This window comes from Lissotriton helveticus, chromosome 7, assembly GCF_964261635.1.
Source record: "Lissotriton helveticus chromosome 7, aLisHel1.1, whole genome shotgun sequence".
Lineage (NCBI taxonomy): Eukaryota > Metazoa > Chordata > Amphibia > Caudata > Salamandridae > Lissotriton > Lissotriton helveticus.
The window spans coordinates 835,169,524-835,187,820 of record NC_136068.1 but is presented as its reverse complement, the minus strand read 5'-3'; the positions used below and the strand labels follow the sequence as shown (position 1 = coordinate 835,187,820).

General features: G+C 49.9%; 1 protein-coding gene across 1 annotated transcript in view; it reads left to right on the top strand.

Annotated features, from left to right (window-relative positions):
• ANKHD1 (ankyrin repeat and KH domain containing 1) overlaps positions 1–18,297 on the top strand; it is a 1,380,661-nt gene that overhangs the window by 483,576 nt on the left and 878,788 nt on the right. The window contains exons 10-11 of the mRNA XM_078653327.1: positions 9,948–10,057; positions 12,680–12,767. Of these exons, the coding sequence (XP_078509453.1) occupies positions 9,948–10,057; positions 12,680–12,767 (198 nt within the window). The remainder of the gene's footprint in view (positions 1–9,947; positions 10,058–12,679; positions 12,768–18,297) is intronic.

Genomic DNA, 18,297 nt, shown 5'->3' with positions numbered 1-18,297 from the left:
GGCTTGGCCATCTACGAAGTTGTGCCGCTGTGTTTTGCCCTTGCCTGCCGTTTGGTCTGGGCCTCTGGCTGGGGTTTCTGAAGGCATCGTTTCCCGTGTTGACGGCCTGGTCCATCCTACTTGTTACTCCTCTCTTCTTCTATCTGTTCTTGCTACTTAGTTGATCAGTTCTATCCGGAAGGTCCCCTTTAGGGGTCGTTCGGGACAGTTTACTAGCCCTGCCCTTGTGGTCCGGGCCTTTTGGTTTTGTGGCGTTGTCAGCAGCTGGCTGCCCCCGCCTGCTCTTCTGTTCTGTGGCCGGCGACTTTGGCGTGGGCCCTGGAGCTCCTGCCTTGTCCTGTGGGGCCATTGTAGGCTTCCGTTCTTATTATTCTGCCTGCTTTACTGCTGAGGCGTCATTCCGTCTTGTCTTTGGCTTCAAGCTGTGATGGGCTTGGCGGCCCTCTTCCTGGGTATGTTTTCCGGTGGAGGGCTTGCCGTTTTTTCTCCTTGGAGTCTGTAGGTGGCTATTCTTCCTCTGCTCTGCCTGTACCTTTGGGGCTTCTGGTGGAGGTCCCTGGTACGTTGACTGGGCTTGGGGTGTTCTGCCTCCCCCCACCCCCCCTCGTATTGCTTTCTCCTGTTGGTGAACGCTGGGTTGCCTCTGTCGTTCTAACACATCCCCTGTGAGGCAGGATTTTCAGTTTAGGGCTGGTGCCTCTTCCTTGCTGCGGTGGAAGGGGCTATTTTCCCTGTACCTGTAGCAGGTCCCCTGTGAGGGGTCTTGGGCTCGTCTGAGCTGGAGAGGTCTTCTCGCAGAACCCTCCTCCCCTTTGGGGTATGGCTAGGCAAATCTATTCTATGTTAAGGAATCTGCGGCTAGTAGTCTCTATCAGATGTACGAGTTACTTCCCTTCGGTAACAATGTATCTGGTAGAGAAGATTCCTTCACGACCCACCCTTCCTCCCCATTTCTGCGAGGGCCCTTCTCAGTCATCTACGCTCGCCTGCTTCAGGGCGGCGGTCCTCTGCAAATGCTTTCTTCTACTCCCTCCCTGGAGGATGCTCGCCTTGTTTTTGTCGTTGCTCCATTCCTTCCTTATTGGTGGGCGAATGCCTGGGTACTTTTGCGACCCTGCATTTGGTCTCCAGTGTAGGGTTTGATGTGTCCTGCTTCCTTGTCTTGCTTGCACTTCTGACTCTTATAGTCCTTGGGGTTGAGAACCACTGACTGGGTCTCGCCCTCAGTTCTTTGGAGAGTTCCCTCCTCCTCCCCCCCCCATTCTGGGTGGTTGGGGAATGACTTGTCAATACTATTTCATTCTGGTTTGGAACCCTTCTTGGTTCCGGGCGATGGTTGCAGACTTCTCGTCTGCTGTGCCTTTTTCACATACCTTCTGCTTCTAAAGCGGCTGTTATGTTGGTTACGGTCTTGCTTGCTTTAGCGGCCCTTTCTTCTTTCATTCCGTGACTTGTTGCCCTAGTACCTGGCACTTTTCTGGATGGTGCTGTACCTCACCATTTTTTTCTTTCCCTTCTGTATAGCTGGGTTTTCGCACACTGTTCCAGTATTCTCACAGTTCTGTTTGTGATGGCTCCGCATTGTGGTGCAGAAAGATCTCCGAAGAAAACTGACGTTGGCGCGCCGGGGTGGGACTTATGTATCCTCGCTGATGTCACCAGCTCGGACGACGTCAGGGCGGAGTCACGTGGTGCCGTCCCCCTGGTGCGCAGGAATGCTGTGGCAGAAAAGTTTTCCGGATCCAGTCTCACGCCTGGGGGTAATTCTATGTTAAGGAATCTGCGGCTAGAATCGCCTCTACCAGATACATCGTTACCGAAGGTAAGTAACTTGTACATCGGTTTCAAGGTAAATAATCAGTCTTTTGAGTTAGGGTTCTGGGGTTCGACTCGGGGGGGGTCTCACAGGGTCAGTGATGCACTGTTGTTGCACCCTCAGCGGCACTCGGGCGGCTGGGTGCAAAGTGTTGAGGCCCAATGTTATCCAATAGGGGATAGGGGACTCCGGTTAGTGGCGGCTGGCAAGCAGGCCACAGGATCGTGGGAGCAAAGCTCCTAGGGTTAAGCTCAGGGCATGTTGGGGACCAAGTTAGCACTAAAGGGGCACCCTCAGCGGCGCTAGGGCAGCCTGGTGCAGGGTGATGTTTTGAGGTCGGGTGTCCTGTTGATTTCAATGGGATTTCTCCAGGACAAAAAAACACTGCAGTTTCGGGGATGAGGATCTTCCAGGAGTGACCACCACTTCAAGGGGTAAGTTGGGATGTAGAGGGATGGTTAGGCATCGCTGGGTTGGGCACCCAAGGCTGTGGGGTGTCTGGTGCAGGGGTGCCTTTGGACGTCAGATTTTCTTACCTGCTCTGGTCGCGGTAGGGGGGGCCCTCTGGATTGAGGCTGCAGGCATCGTCTGGAGTCTTGAGGCAGGTCAGAGGTCGCCGGATCTCGGGTCAGGCTCGCCGGGGGACCTCCTTGTGGTGTTCACTCAAACACGGGCCGGGCACGGCAGGCACAGAGTGTGCTGGATTCACGGTTCCTGGTTGGCACCAGAAGCTGCAGTTCAAACACGTCCGGTGTTCACAGGAGAAACCGCTTGGGAAGTGAATGCAGGCAGGTCCTCCGGGTTTTTAGGTCTCGTCCTTTACCATTCCGAAGGAATGGGAAATGGCGAGAATTCAAGTGCTCGAACTGATTGTCAAACCACCGCATTTTTTCGTGGCGTTTTCTTCAAGTGCACGTACAGGGACGCGCTTTTGGCCCATACACTTTCATGGCCATCTGTTCCTCAATGTCCCTCCCACCCTTCGTTTGATCTTGCCGCGAGTTCAGGCTAATGGCCCTCCCCCAGCACAGAGCGCGCATCCCGGCCGCACAGCACATCAAAGGGCTTCTCCCAGCGTGTGCTGTGCGGCTTCTCCTCCCCTAATTATGTGGCCGGCAGTACTTGTGTTTCCCGGCCGCTTCCCGGCCGCTCTTGTATTTAATGAGCAGCAGCAGCATTTCTCCTGCGCCAGGCCACATCAAAGGCTCTGTGCCACTTTCACCCACACAGCAACACTTACAGACACGCAACGCCACTCACACACGCAACGCCACTCACACACGCAACGCCACTCACACACGCAACGCCACTCACACACGCAACGCCACTCACACACGCAACGCCACTCACACACGCAACGCCACTCACCCACGCAACGCCACTCACCCACGCAACGCCACTCACCCACGCAACGCCACTCACCCACGCAACGCCACTCGCCCACGCAACGCCACTCGCCCACGCAACGCCACTCGCCCACGCAACGCCACTCGCCCACGCCACGCCACTCGCCCACGCAACGCCACTCGCCCACGCCACGCCACTCGCCCACGCCACGCCACTCGCCCACGCCACGCCACTCGCCCACGCCACGCCACTCGCCCACGCCACGCCACTCGCCCACGCCACGCCACTCGCCCACGCCACGCCACTCGCCCACGCCACGCCACTCGCCCACGCCACGCCACTCGCCCACGCCACTCGCCCACGCCACGCCACTCGCCCACGCCACGCCACTCGCCCACGCCACGCCACTCGCCCACGCCACTCGCCCACGCCACGCCACTCGCCCACGCCACTCGCCCACGCCACGCCACTCGCCCACGCAACGCCACTCGCCCACGCAACGCCACTCGCCCACGCCACGCCACTCGCCCACGCAACGCCGCTCACACACTGTGGGTGCAGATTGTGGGTGCAGATTGTGGGTGCAGATTGTGGAGATTCAAAGAAAACTCAGCAGCACCACCACCATTGCAATGCAATAGGTCTCGTTTTAACGCAAATTTTAGCTATAGGCCTTGTAAATGACAAAGCCTTTTATTTATGTTCCAAAAACCAGAACGCAAAATTAAAGGGCATTATCATTTACAATGCTAATAGTTCAGACTCGCGTTATTGCGAGACCTATTGCATTTTCAATGCTTGTTTAAGGTTGCTGGCCGCTGGACATGCTGGGATTTTGCAGGAGCAGTTTTGAGGGGAGACCGGCCTATAGGGCTGGGGCCAAGTCAGTGGGCGTCATCCTCTTGCTAGCTCTGCACGGCTTCTTGTCCTTCTTTTCTGGTCTATGCTGGATCTGAGTAAGGAAGGTTCAGGGTGCCCCTAAATACTAAATTTAGGGGCGTTACAGGTAGGTAAAGGTCAGGGACCAATGAGTCACTTCCCTGGGGTGGGTACACCCCCTATTCTGCCACTCCAGTGGGAGGGGGGCAGGAGCCTGTCCCTGGTTGGCTGGGTCCCCCATCCTCAAGATGGCGGGGACTCGAGGTTGTGCTTCACCTCGCCTCCCCCACCGTAGGGGTGGATTTGGCAGAGGTGGGCATACCTCTCTTCCTCACTTTGTTTTTCCCACCCAAAGTGGGGGGTAGAACCAGTGGGGACCAGTTGTTGAGTACAGCAAGTGGTCTGGAGAGGCTCACAAAGGTGGTATGCCTTTGAAGTTTCTCCTTCGTGAACCCTGCCCATCCTGGGGGAGGAGGCTTGGCACCTCGTCCCAGGATGTGCATTGTTTTAAGCCCCTGTGAGCGGTAAGCTCTTGACACATGGGTCCAGAAACATGTCTGGGGGTGGCAGCCTCGTTAGCCACTCAGTCAGGTCAGTGGGAGTTGGCCGACTTTCAGGGGGCATCTCTAAGATGCCCTCTGTCGTACATTTTACATTAAATCCCACACTGGCGTCAGTGTGGGTCTAATGTGCTGAGAGGTTTGATACCAAACTTCTCAGTCTTCAGTGTAGCAATTATGGTGCTGTGGAGTTCGTAATGATAACCTCCCAGCACCATATACTCTTAATGGCAGCACTGCACTTACAGTGCCCAGGAATGGACCTGGGTGCTGTAGGGGTACAGGGCTCATGCACCTGTACCCTCACCACTGGCATAGGGCACCCAGCTAGAGGGGTGACTGATGTATGCCAGGGCAGAGTTTTGTAGGCATTGCACACAGTGTGCCATGTCGACTCTTTGTTTTGTTCTGCACCAAGACACACAGCCTGCCAAGGCAGTGTATGTGTGTCAGGGCACAGGTCCTCCAAGGGTGGCACAATAAGTGCTGAGGCCCTTAGGGTCCTTCTCTGGTCACAGTGCCCTGGGTACCATTTACCAGGGGCTGACATGTGACCAGAGATGCCAATTGGGTTTAGGCTTCAATGCAGTTTTAGGGAAGGACCACAGGCCCTGATTGGCAGGAGCCCAGGGCACACTCAGTCAAAGTACATTAGCAAGTCAGCAAAAAGTGGGGGCATACCATGCAAGAAATAGGGTACTTTCTCACAACGTCGTCCTCTTGTTAGTTCTGCATGGCTCTTTGGTCCTTCTTCTTATCTTCTTTCTTGTCGTTTCTTGATCTGAGGTAGCAAGGTTCAGGGTGCCCCCTAAATACGAGATTTAGGGGCATTACAGGTAGGTCGAGGGCAGGGACCATTGGATCCCTTAACTGGAGCGGGTACACCCCCTATTGTCCCACCCTCCTGTGGGAGGAGGGCAGGAGCCTGTCCCCGTTTGGTTGGGTCTCCCCCTCCTCAATATGATGGGGACTCAGAGTTGTACTTCACCTCGCCTCCCCCAAATGAGGGGTCGAGTTGGCAGAGGTGGGCACACCTCTCTCCCTCACTTGTTTTTCCCGCCAGTTCCCCTGCCCAAAGTAGGGGGCAGAACCAGTGGGGATCAGCTGCTGAAAGCAGCAAGCGGTCTGGGAAAGCTCACAAAGGCGGCATGCCTTTGAAGCTTCCCTTTGTGACCCTGCCCATCCTGGAGGAGGAGGCTTGGCACCTCTTCCCAGGATAGGCATTGTTTTAGGCCCCCCGAGAGCAGCAGGCTGTCGACCCAGGGGTCCAGAAACAGGTCTGTGGATGGCAGCCTAAGCATCTACTCAGTCGGTACCCTAGAAGTTGGTCGAGTTTCAGGGGGAATCTCTGTTTCCCTCTGTTGTGCATTTTACATTAAATACCACACTGGCATCAGTGTGGGTTTAATGTGCTGAGAAGTTTGATACTAAACTTCTCAGTCTTAAGTAGAGCCATTATGGTGCTGTGGAGTTCGTAATGACAAACCCCCAGCACCATATACTCTTAATGGCAGCACTGCACTTACTATGTCTAAGAATGGACTTGTACACTGTAGGGGTATAGGGCTCATGCACCTGTACCCTTACCACTGGTATAATTCACCCAGCTAGAGGGCTGAACTGATCAATGCCAGTGCATTGGTTTGTAGGCATGGCACAGTGTGCCATGTCGACTCTTCACTTTGTTCTGCCCCAAGACACGCAGCCTGCAAAAGCAGTGTGCAAGTGAAAATGTGCAGGGCCTCTAAGGGTGGCACAATAAGTGCTGCAGCCCTTAGAGGCCTTCCCTGGTCGCAGTACCCTCTGTACTGGTGGTACCATTTAGCAAGGTTCTACCTGTGGCCAGGGATGCCAGTTGGGTTTTAGGCTTCAATGCAATTTTAGGGAAGGAAAATAGGCCCTGGGTACCTGATTAGCAGGAGCCCAGGGCACACTCAGTCAAAGAACATCAGCAATTCAGCAAAAATGGGGGCATATAGGGGAGGAGCCAAGATGGCGATTGGAATGGACGTGTAGCTCCCGGCTCCGTAAGCCTCCGAGCCCCGCACTAAAATCCTGCCCATTCTCCTGTGATTGTGCTACGGCGGGGCGTCGGTGAATGCGCACTGGCATAGTTTGCGTGATCCCGATGTCTCTACCTGCCTTGTAACCCGAGAAATGCTCAAAGTTTGTCGGCGGCCCTGACACCCCTGGAGCCGGGACCTCTGCTGCGTACCACGGCCGGATGCTCATCGATCAACATCGGCCGACTGGTCCTGGGCGGGGCTGGTCCTCTGGGACGAAATGACCACCGAGGGGAAAACAAATATACCATTTCTCTACACGAACGTGGCTTGTCCCGACACGCTGCCTGAATACATCCGCGAGAAGGGGGCTCACTGGAAATACTGTTTGAATGCGCGACGCTGGAGGTGAGCTGTATCGACTCCATTTTCGGACTCTCCCGGTTTTCGCGGGTCGCTCCCGAATTTGCCGCTAGCCCTTAGTCGGAGAGGGGGATGACCATTGTCGGAGACAGCGCCTTGGATGTGTGCCTTGGAGGCCTTGGTGGTTCGAATTGTGGCCCGCCTGAGCTGGACTCGTCCCTGCTTCACCTCCGGTTTCCCCGCAAGATGGAAGCGTCTACTAGCTGCCTGAATGAGATGGAGTGTATTCACCTGCCTATCGAAGCGCTGTGTGATGGTGAGCGTGTCTCACCGCGTAATGCTATGGTGTTGGGACTGCAGCCTGCGATATCCTGTGTTGACGTTCTTGTTGCTCTTTGTGACCTACAGTCTGTGTGGCAGGAAGGTTCCCGAGAGCTGGGGAGAAAGCTGGACGATATTGTGCTTACACTGGGGCGACTACGATCGGACGACTCCCAGATGTGCCAGGATTTGCCTTTGCCTGCTCTTGAGGAGGATACTGTGGTTTCACATGGGTGCGGAGGGGAACGGATGATCCCGAACAGCGTTGGTGCCGGCGGACGGCTGTTTGTCTGCCTCTACTACACTGGAGGACTTTTCTCATGGCTGAGGACTGTGGCTTGGACTATTGTATCGACACTATTGGCCCGGAGATGATTCTTACTACTGTTGGCTCCTGTGACTACCTCCTCTTGCCTCTCCCTTGTTCCCCTGCTATGGAATATGTGTCCTCGAGCAGAACTGGGGGTGATGGTCGTCAGCATAGAGGATTCTACTGGTGTTCGACAGCGTCCATTTTGTATTTACATGCCGCTTTTCTACCTTGCGTGGCCATTTTGTTCCTTTGTGTTGGCTGGGATGGGCTCTACGCGGCTGGCATACCTCGGGGGACTCACACGAACAGGACAGGGATAAGTGATCCCTATTTACGGTTGGTGTTTGCTTGGCTGGCGGGAGATCGGGTTGGAATGTTCCTATGGCTCGTTTCTTTGCGCAGTATGTGCTAACTCTCCCCCCTTCTTATTGTATTAATTGCCTGCTTTTGTTGACTGTTGCTCTTGGGGTGGAGGACAACAACGTGGTAAGGGAGACCGGGAGCATGTAGTGATGATCCTCCTCCGGCTTTATATGCTCTTTTTCTTTCCGTTCTTTTTCTCTTCTGTATCTATATTTCGGGTACCTTTCTCGGGCGACAGACACGCTGCTAGGGGGGGGGTAGGCCGTAGCCTCTGCATGTGTGTAGGGTGGGGGGTTGGGGGGGGGTTCTTGTTTTGTGCGTTTTATGTTCCTATGGGCCTTTATTTCTTTCTTTCTTCTCCTCAATTCTTTTCACTTTTTTCTTTTTCTTCTTTTGGATCTACGGGGTGGCTCGGTATGGGGTGGGTAATGACTGGCGCGAATTATGAATATGTACCTTTTATCCTGATATGCATATCACTGTGTCGCTTTTCCGATTGTGTTTTACGCTGGTTTGATATCTTGTGGTATGCATTGCTCACCCTGTGCCCCCGGCGTCTTTGTGGTATCTGATCCTTCTTAGTTACTATATTTTCAATTTCGCCTTTATATAAAAATTTAAACTGAACCTTAAATTCCCCTGTATCTCAACAGTCCGATATGTCTTCAATGTAACTTTGCATGCTTGCTATTTGTATTGGTGCTACTGAGTTACCGTATAATTTGCCTATGTGCTTACGTGGACGTCGAGGCCGGCCGGAAGGTTGTAGGCCCGTAATTGTTTGAAGACATTGCACAATAAAGGTTTAAAAAAAAAAAAAAAAAAAAAATGGGGGCATACCATGCAGAAAGAGGGCACTTTCTCACAAGGCACAATGTGTAATCTTCATTCCTGTGATTGATGGCTTCATGCATAACCATACCTCATGGCAGACTACACATTCAACTACTTAGATTGTCTGGAGAATCTAGGAAGTCTGTGAATTTGGAAGACAGATTTACATTTTCTGTGGCAGCATTGCATTTGTTCCCAAGGTGGACAAACTGTCAAAGTGTAGTTTATTTTTTATCTAACCCATTATATGAAATAGCTGTGAGCCCTAGAATAAGACCTTTCCCCTAGGGAGGTGTGCCTCTAGTAAGTGTATGGCAATCGTTCTACTTTTTATGGATTCAAAGAGAATGCCAACACGTAAATAACACGGATAACTGGTTAAGTAAATCTTCACTTCCCAGTTAGCCCCTCAGCATCTGCTCGGACATGTGTGGGCTTTGGCCAATCTCACCATTCATCTGTGCTGAGATAGTAGCAATGATTCTTGATCTATTATTGTCTTCACTTTACAGTGGATGTTGTGTTTTTTTTTAACTTGTCATCTCATTTATGGCTGTACTATATAACAATTGTAACTACTTTATTTGACCAAAATTGCTTTCGAAATGTACCTTTAAAGTCTTCTATTAGAGGAAATATATTTGTGGAAGTACCCCAGTTCGCTACATGGCTGTTTTTAAAAATATTATATGGTGTGAATAGTTAACAAGGCCAAAATATTAGCATCTTTTTCTCTGGAAACCATTCGTTTCCCTGCCAGAGAGATTTAGTTTAATATTCACTGTCCTGCTGAATCAAGGCCAATTCCCATATTTGTCTTCATCACACGTGTACGGTATGTAAAGAAGTGTCCTTTTTGGGTGTTCAGTATATAATACCTTAAATAAAAAAAGCACGGTCCTAATGATACATGGGCACACTCCTTAAAACACTTCCCTAATACTTTGTCCATCTGCCCAATCCAACCCCCTCCCAAATACCCCTGTCAGACATCTAGATGGCCCCCAGCTGTGTACTAAGTCCTTATTACTACCTCACACAAGTGTGTCCCCTACACCACCTCATGTTTTAATCTCATTTTAATTGTCTGCTTTCTGGATTGATTAACAGTGTTTCTATAATTGAACTTTGCTGTTGATTTCTAACAGGAGCTAATGTTCACGCTATAACAGCATCTGGAGACACAGCATTGACCTATGCCTGTGAAAATGGACACACTGATGTTGCAGATGTGTTGCTTCAAACTGGGGCAGATTTAGTAAGTTGATTAATATTTCATTTCATGTGTTGAGGTTATACGTTTTTGTCACAATACTTTCAAATTGATAATGTTTATGCAGTTTTGTAATCTACAGAAATATTTGTATGTGTTAGCCGGGATCCACAAAATATTTGTATTCCCATTAATGGGGAGAAATTAAATTTGTTATGGGGCAGATCACTGAGAGGCATTTTTTTCTTCTTAAATTCATGAGTGGTCATAGATGCTGCAGAAGGCAATTTGCGACTATGTAATACTACACTTTTATGGATCCTCTGGTGCAATAGGATCTTTAAAGGTTTTTTGAAGTTTCTGAAGCATGCACTGAACACGACTTTGTTCCAAATGCACTTTCTCAAACCAAATATGCTTCATGTCTTGATCCATTGCATTAGCGGAACACACATGACAAGTGTTAATTGCTTGCACTCCCCACACTCCTTGGGGCCGACACAATGTGTACTTTACTAAGAATATGCAAAGGGAAGTGATAGTGATTTTTAGCCAGTTATGATTGTACCTTTTGCAAGAGATGACCGGTTTCTAGCCCAGCGGTCTCTTGCTAAATGGACCTTGGTTCATGCAGAGGTCATATGAGTTGCGTCTCACAGTAGATGTATCCTTACTAATAATCTTAATATCTCCTATAGCTTATGCTCAGCGAGAGTAACATGAGCTGACAGTTAAGTGGGCGATGAGCTTGTGTGTTGAAAGGACTAAGGTAAAGCACTCTAAATTCTTTCCCCTTTTAGTCTAGTTTTCTGTCTTCCATTGCTGGTGTTTCTTATTATGATCTGGCTTGACCGAGTAGCTGTCTTCAGACAATTATGTAAGAGCCACCAAGAGCGGGGCTTTGGCTCCATCCACATGTTGGGAGCCAGGAGTATGTTTAGATTGGGCAGACGCAGTTTGCTTCCACACACAAATGCTTGCCCTCCACAAAGCTGCAATACTTAGTTTTTTTTTATTCAGTGCAGGGGTGTGGAATTTAATAAAATATCTACCCGTCAATGGGGCAGGTTGCTTCATAAATCTGCTTGTCCTGTAACAAAATCAATTTGTCTCTTTTAGCATCTCTAATTATGCCAGGGCTCGTACCATGGTAGGGTTTGAAAACTAGCAATTTCCTTATGTTGCTACGTTTCTGCAGGTATACATACTGGGGCTGAAGTTAGTGGTAAGCGATACAAAAGGGGATGAATGGACGGAGCGGTTGAACAAATCAAACACTCACCCCCAGTCAACTGATCTGGGTTTAATCCATCACCATTCTTTGGGTCACTCAGCCACCCCAGTTCAGACATGGCTGTATGCAAATCAGTCTGACCCTGTGCCTTGTGGGAACAGTCCAGCCAGAACTGCCAAGCCATGTCTTCCCTGGACCGGAAACAAGCATCCTGGGACCGGTTTCGGATTCATAATCCTCATCAGCCAGGCTATCTTGAATCCAGTGGCCAAGTGAACAAGGGACTCACGTCTGAGCATACCCTGCCACACTTAGGGCGAACAAAGCGATACAAAAGGGGATGATGGACGGAGCGTTTGAACAAATCAAACACTCACCCCCAGTCAACTGATCTGGGTTTAATCCATCACCATTCTTTAGGTCCCTCAGCCACCCCAGTTCAGACATGGCTATATGCAAATCAGTCTGACACATGACATTGTAATGCTATTAAAGTGTCTTGGATAACTAGACAGTTTATGGTATTTTTCTGGCTGCAGTACAGATGAGAGGAGTGCAGTCATTAACCTACATGGAGTTTTAGGTGGCAGTGCAACTGTCACCTAACCTTTTCACCACTACCAATATAATTCTACAGTTCTTTGTTCTGCACAAATACATATCCATTCCCATGCTATCTACTTGTAATGCTTCATGTTTCCATGCAACATTCTTTTAAAGCCAGACCTATTGCATCGACAATGCTTGTTAACTGTCTGGTGATAGCTGTGCTGTCAAGCCAGACTTTGTGAGCATTACTAGAGAGGGGCTTTGGCTACTCCCACATGTTGGCGCCAAGAGCATGTTTTGGTTGGGCAGAACTTGCTTGCTTCCAAAAACGTGTTTGCCCTCCACACAGCTGTGATTTGGTTTACTCAGCTACCTGAGGTTAAACTTTCGGGGGCACACACATGACATCGTAATGTTATTAAAGTGTCTTAGATAGCTAGATCATTTATGTTGTTTTTCTTTAGCAGCAGCTCGGAAGGGAGAGAGGCACTCATTAACCTACATGGATTTTTAGGTTTGGCTTGACTGTGCAAATTTCACCTGACATTTTCACCTACACCAATATTATTTTATAATTCTTTGCTTCTACACAAGTACATTTCCATTCCCATGTTTACATGTAATGTTTCACCTAACCATACAACAGTCTTTTAAGGCCAGAACTATTGACATTGCCTTTGCTTAAACAGTCAAAGTAGTGGGTGCCAATCAGAGGATTTATTAGCTTCATTTATATTTACTAGCTGTTTACTGAGAAATCTGCCTTCACAGATTTTTCTGAGAGAAATAGTAGATAATGAATCAAATATAAAATACTAATGTATTTTTCCCACCTGAACTCTTTTCATGAGACTTTCACTATTACACTATTTACATTCAAACAGGAACACGAGTCTGAAGGAGGACGGACACCTTTAATGAAGGCTGCAAGAGCAGGCCATTTGTGCACTGTTCAGTTTCTCATTAGCAAAGGTAATTTGTAAAATTCCTTGCTCTTTGTTACATAATTTGATTTTGAGGTGTATTTAAAATGTAGCATTGCAGCGTCGTTTTGACTCCTACATTTTATGTTAGAAATGCTAAGTTTTCTGCATATATACCATTATTCTCATTGCCTGGTGGTTGAATATGAATCGGGTGGTTTATTTTTACAGTATATACAGAACAGCGATGAGTAGAGCCAGTACTGTAAAGTGTAGAGTTTGTAGGGTTAAAGTAGTTAATTGTATGTATGTTGAATGTGATGTGATCAGTGCAGTTTGTCATTCCATGTGTGCATGCTGTTTCTCTCTAGAGTGAAGAATCTTCAGAATTAATCAACCGCTGTCTGTTTTATTGGCTCCAATTTATACAGTGGCTTGTATCATATCTTTCTGTTCTCCAGTATTAGGGGTGTCTTTCATAGATTCACATGCTTGAATATACCCCGTCGTCGAAGTGGGAGTCCCACGGTAAATAAAATAGCAACCCAAAAAAAAATGCTAAATATATAGAAATATATAGAAACATAATACATGAAAAAGAAAGGAAATACAACTGAAATCCTCTAAAAACGATTCCTACATAGGAATGCAAGGCAAAGAGAAAAAACTATCTGTAACACATTAGTGTCATTATGTTAGTCCAAACTGCAGCCAATCAGGCGCCAGCACCCTCTAGAAACTTCTCCTCAGAAGCTCAAGCCCTCAGATTTTCTACCGCACGTCGTGTGAAGGAAGTCTCCCTGAGCTCTGCTCAGTTTCATCTCTATTCTTCTAGTTCCAGATATTTCTACAACATGTCAAGTAAGAAGTCTTTATTCAGACCCTGCTCTTCTTGTGGGAAGCTGCGCCTTTTTGAAAAGGCCCCCCACCAGAAGTGTATTTATTGTTTATACCCGGATCATGAGGCTGCCAGCTGCAAGTTTTGTATAACCTTTTCTACCAAAACTCTTAAGGACAGGGAAGGCCGTCTTCTCCTTTGGCTGCAACGTCTTAAGGACAAGGACTCTGTGCTGTCCGACGCAGAAAGTTTACATTCTGGTTTCTCTTCAGCAGCATCTAAGCGTGGTAGTGTTCAGGAGGTTCCTTCTCCTTTCCTCAAGAAGCCTAAATTAGCCTTGTCTGTGGCTCCTGTGGTGTCTTCTGCCACTCCTACCACCTCTACGCCCACAAGACCTGGCTCTCAGGCGTGTCTGGCTGCCTCTCGCGGTGTTTTCACACCTCTTAAAGTTCCGCCGTCGAGAACAGCATTGCCGGCATTTTCGACGACGACGCTGAATACCACTTCAGCTTTCTCATCGTCGTCGACAGCCTCAACGTCGACGAGGGTTTCGTTGACGTCTAAACCTGTCCCGTCGACGATTCCCATCTCATCGGCGAAGAAGAGAGAATCCTCGTCGCCGAAAGACCCGAAGACATCGTCGTCGACGACGCCGTCGATTAAGGCCTCGTCGGCGTCGTCGACGACACCGTCGATTAAGGCCTCGTCGGCGAAGACACCGTCGACCAAGATCTCGTCGACGAAGAAAGGCCCGTCGACGAAGACTCCGTCTACAGAGTCAGTACCAGCATCGACGACGACCCCGTCGACGACGACCTCGTCGATGACTTCATCTACAGTGGATCGCCCGTCGACAGTGACACCGTCGACGACCACTCCGTCGACGAAGGTTTCTTCGAAATTACCGTTGACAACAGCTAAATCAGCCTCGTCGACGTTCACGGCGACGGCTCCGTCGACGGCGGCACCGATTTCCTTTGCATCTTTGCCGTTAGGGCCATTGAAGACCTCTAAATCTTCACATCCTCGCACTACAGTACCTTGCCAACAGATCTCTGATCCAGAGCCTCAACCACCTTCTCCGATGTTTGCAACAACATCTGAGCATGACACAGACTCTGAGCATGAAGAGGACACGTTTGGGGCAGCACGTAGTCCCTCTGATTTAATAATTAAATGTCAGGACACACTCTGACGATGGCGGTGACCCAGACTTTCAACAAGAGGAGCAGTTCACTCAAGCTCCTGTGGCCACCATTCCTTTGTCCTTGATTTCTAATCTCCAACATATGCTGGACATTCTAACCGCCGTTTTCCTGCAACACCGCAGAATACACCTGCGCAATCTCCCGCGCCTGTGGAACTACCTCCACCTTCATTGCCGTCTATCGTACCACCTGCAACTTCGTCTCCGGTTCATCGATCTATTAGCATCCATACCACTGTATACCCGCAGGATGCGGATGATGAGGCGATCGCAGAACGGGAAGACGGTGAAGTCCCAGACAACACGGATGATGAGGCAGGCGACCAGGATATGGCCGAATGGGATGATTATCGGGCGCAGACGCCCTCTCCTCAACCTGGTGCCTCGAGTGAGTCACCACCAGTGGATATCGCCAGTTTCCATCTTTTAATGGATAAAGCGGCTCTGCGTTTCAAACTTCCACGATCACAACGGGAGGAGGATTCTTTTCTTTATGACTTTAAAGATAAACCTTATAAGCAAGTACACACAATTCCTATTATCGATTTCGTTTGGAAGGAGGGCATTAAACTAATGAATGCTCCAAACACCTTACCTGCTCAGATTCCGCGTCTTGAGAAGAAGTACAAGGCCCCAACTGGTTCTCCAGCTTGCCTGATTTCTCATCCCAAGACGACTCTGTCGTTACTCAGGCCGCACAGCGTAGAGCACGGAATCCAGCGTCCCAAATCACAGCCCCTCCGGATAGAGGGTCGACGCTTATATGCTATTGGCCGCAAGTTCTCAACGATGGCTTCAACATCTGTCCGGGCAGCCAATGCCTTAGCCATCTTGGGACTTTATGACCGGCAGATGTGGTCAGACATTGCAGATTACATGGCACTCATACCTGATGCTTCCAAGGCTAATGCACAACAGATTCTCCGCGATGGTCAAAGGGCTTCGGAAGAAATAATCGACTGTGCAGTCGATATTGCTAACACAGGCTTCCGCCACCTGGCAAGTGCGGCTGCACTCCGGCGACAGGGCTGGCTGAAGTCCACCTCCTTCCGGCTGGAAGTCCAAGCCAAAATACTGGATATGCCATATGATGGGGAATCGTTATTCGGATCCCATATCGATGATGCCCTTGAGTCCATCAAAAAGGACACCGATACGGCGAAGTCCTTGGGCACGCTGCAATTTCGGAAGCAGTCCTTTCGAGGTGCGCGCGGGCGCGGCACTTCCAACTTTCGAGGTGGTCAACAATACCGCTACTACAATCAGAGCGGCCAACGTTACACGCCCAATCAGCAGTCTCGTCAACAACCCTCCAAATCATACAGAGGAAAGAGGTCCTATCGTGGCGCCAATCAGAAACGCCAATGACTTTTGCCACTCTCAAAGTGTTGGAGGACGAATCTCTCTGTTTTATTACCAGTGGTCCTCGATCACCTTGGACTGCTGGGTTTTGGACATTGTCAAACGGGGTCATACCCTGGAGTTTACAGAGATTCCTCCTTGCACTCCACTTCGTGGCCCACCTCCTCCACACCTCTAGGAGCTTTACCATCAGGTCCGTCTTCTTGTGTTAAAGGGTGCAGTCGAAGTGGTCCCGAAACATCAAAGAGGGAAGGGTTTTTACTCTCGATTTTTCCTCATTCTCGAGAAGAACGGAGATTGGCGACCCATTCTGGATTTGAGGGCTCTCAACCAGTTCCTGAAGTCTCAATCATTCCGTATGCTGACGCTACTGGAAGTCCTGCGTCTTCTATCCAGCGGGGATTTTATGACCACCATAGATCTTCAAGACGCATACTTTCATGTTCCGATAATCGAACAACATTGCCAGTACCTACGTTTCAAAGTGGGACCAATGCATTTTCAGTTCAAAGTTCTACCCTTCGGACTGCGTTCAGCTCCTCGTGTGTTCACGAAGGTACTGGCCCCGGTGGTGGCTCACCTGTGTCTACAAGGAGTTCAGATCTTTCCCTATTTAGACAATTGCCTTCTCAAGTCTCAATGCCACCATCAGCTGGGTCGGGACACGCACCTTTGCCAGCAAGTGTTTCGGTCTCTGGGGTTGACCATCAACGTCGAAAAGTCACAGTTTGCACCTCTGCAGACCAGATCATTCCTGGGAGCGATCCTAGACACGCAGCTCTCCAAAGCGTTCGTCTCGAACGAACGGCGTCTAAAGATCCTTCGTCTGGTCTCACTCATTCGACGAAAGCAGTCCGTTTCTGTTCGGACGTTAAAATCATTCTTGGGAATGGCTTAATCTTGTATCGCACTGATCCCAAATTGCAGGTTGCGCACCCGTCCTATTCAGGAAGAACTGGACTTAGAGTGGCGTCAGGTCTCCGGGTCCTTCAACGACCTAGTTGCCGTCACAGCCCGCATGAAGATGAGCCTGCTTTGGTGGGCGTAGCCCGCAAATCTGGAAAGGGGTGTATCCTTCCTCGATCATGCTCCAGACCTTACGCGGACGACAGACGCCTCCTTGGAGGGGTGGGGCGCTCATCTCCAGGGCCTCTCCATCAAGGGCAAGTGGTCGCTGACGCAGCGCACGTGGCATATCAACAGGCTAGAATTGATAGCGATCTTTCTAGCGCTCAAGTCCTTCCTCCCAGTTGTTCACGGGGAGTCAGTGCTAATCCAAACAGACAATACCACCAGTATGCATAGCTTGGCCCAGTCGATCTGGGATTGGGCTCTTCGCCATCACATCACCTTGACAGCTGTCCACCTTCCGGGCGTGTCCAACCTTCTGGCGGACTCTTTGAGCAGGTCCACTTCCTCAACACACGAGTGGGAACTGCACCAACCAACTCTGGATCTTGTGTTCCGCCAATGGGGTCACCCAGATCTAGATCTCTTTGCAACACCGGAGAATCGGAAATGCCCGTCTTATGCAAGTTGGCATTCCCACCCAGGGTCCTGCGGGAATGCCCTTTTGATCAGCTGGTGCGATCTATTCGCTTACGCTTTTCCGCCGCTCCCATTAATACCGCGGGTACTGTGGAAGATGCGGAGGCAGCCCTGCCACATCCTGCTGATCGCACCTCGTTGGCCCAGACAGGCATGGTTTTCGGAACTGCTTCTAATGTCCCAGTGCGAGCCCATTCCTCTACGTCCTCGTCCAGACCTACTAACTATGGACAGGGGCTTAGTGTGTCATCCAGATCCCTCGACACTACAATTATGGGCATGGAACCTGAGCACCTTGTTTGCTGGCTTGAACGTATCCCAGGAGTGCAGAGACATCCTAGCTCATGCCAGAGCTCTGTCTACCATCAAGACTTACAAACTTAAATAGAAGCAGTTCTGTCATTGGTGCGCTACAGCCAATATCCATCCCATCCATTCCACTCCTGAACAGCTCCTTCCATTCTTTTTGAGCCTCGCTCAGTCAGGACTCTCTCGTTACACTGAGAGTTTTCTTAGCTGCAATATCTCGTTTCCGACATGATTGCTCTTCATCCCTCTGTTCATCACGAATTATACGTCAATTCTTCAAAGGGCTTTTCTGCAAGTTCCCACCTGTGCGTCGCC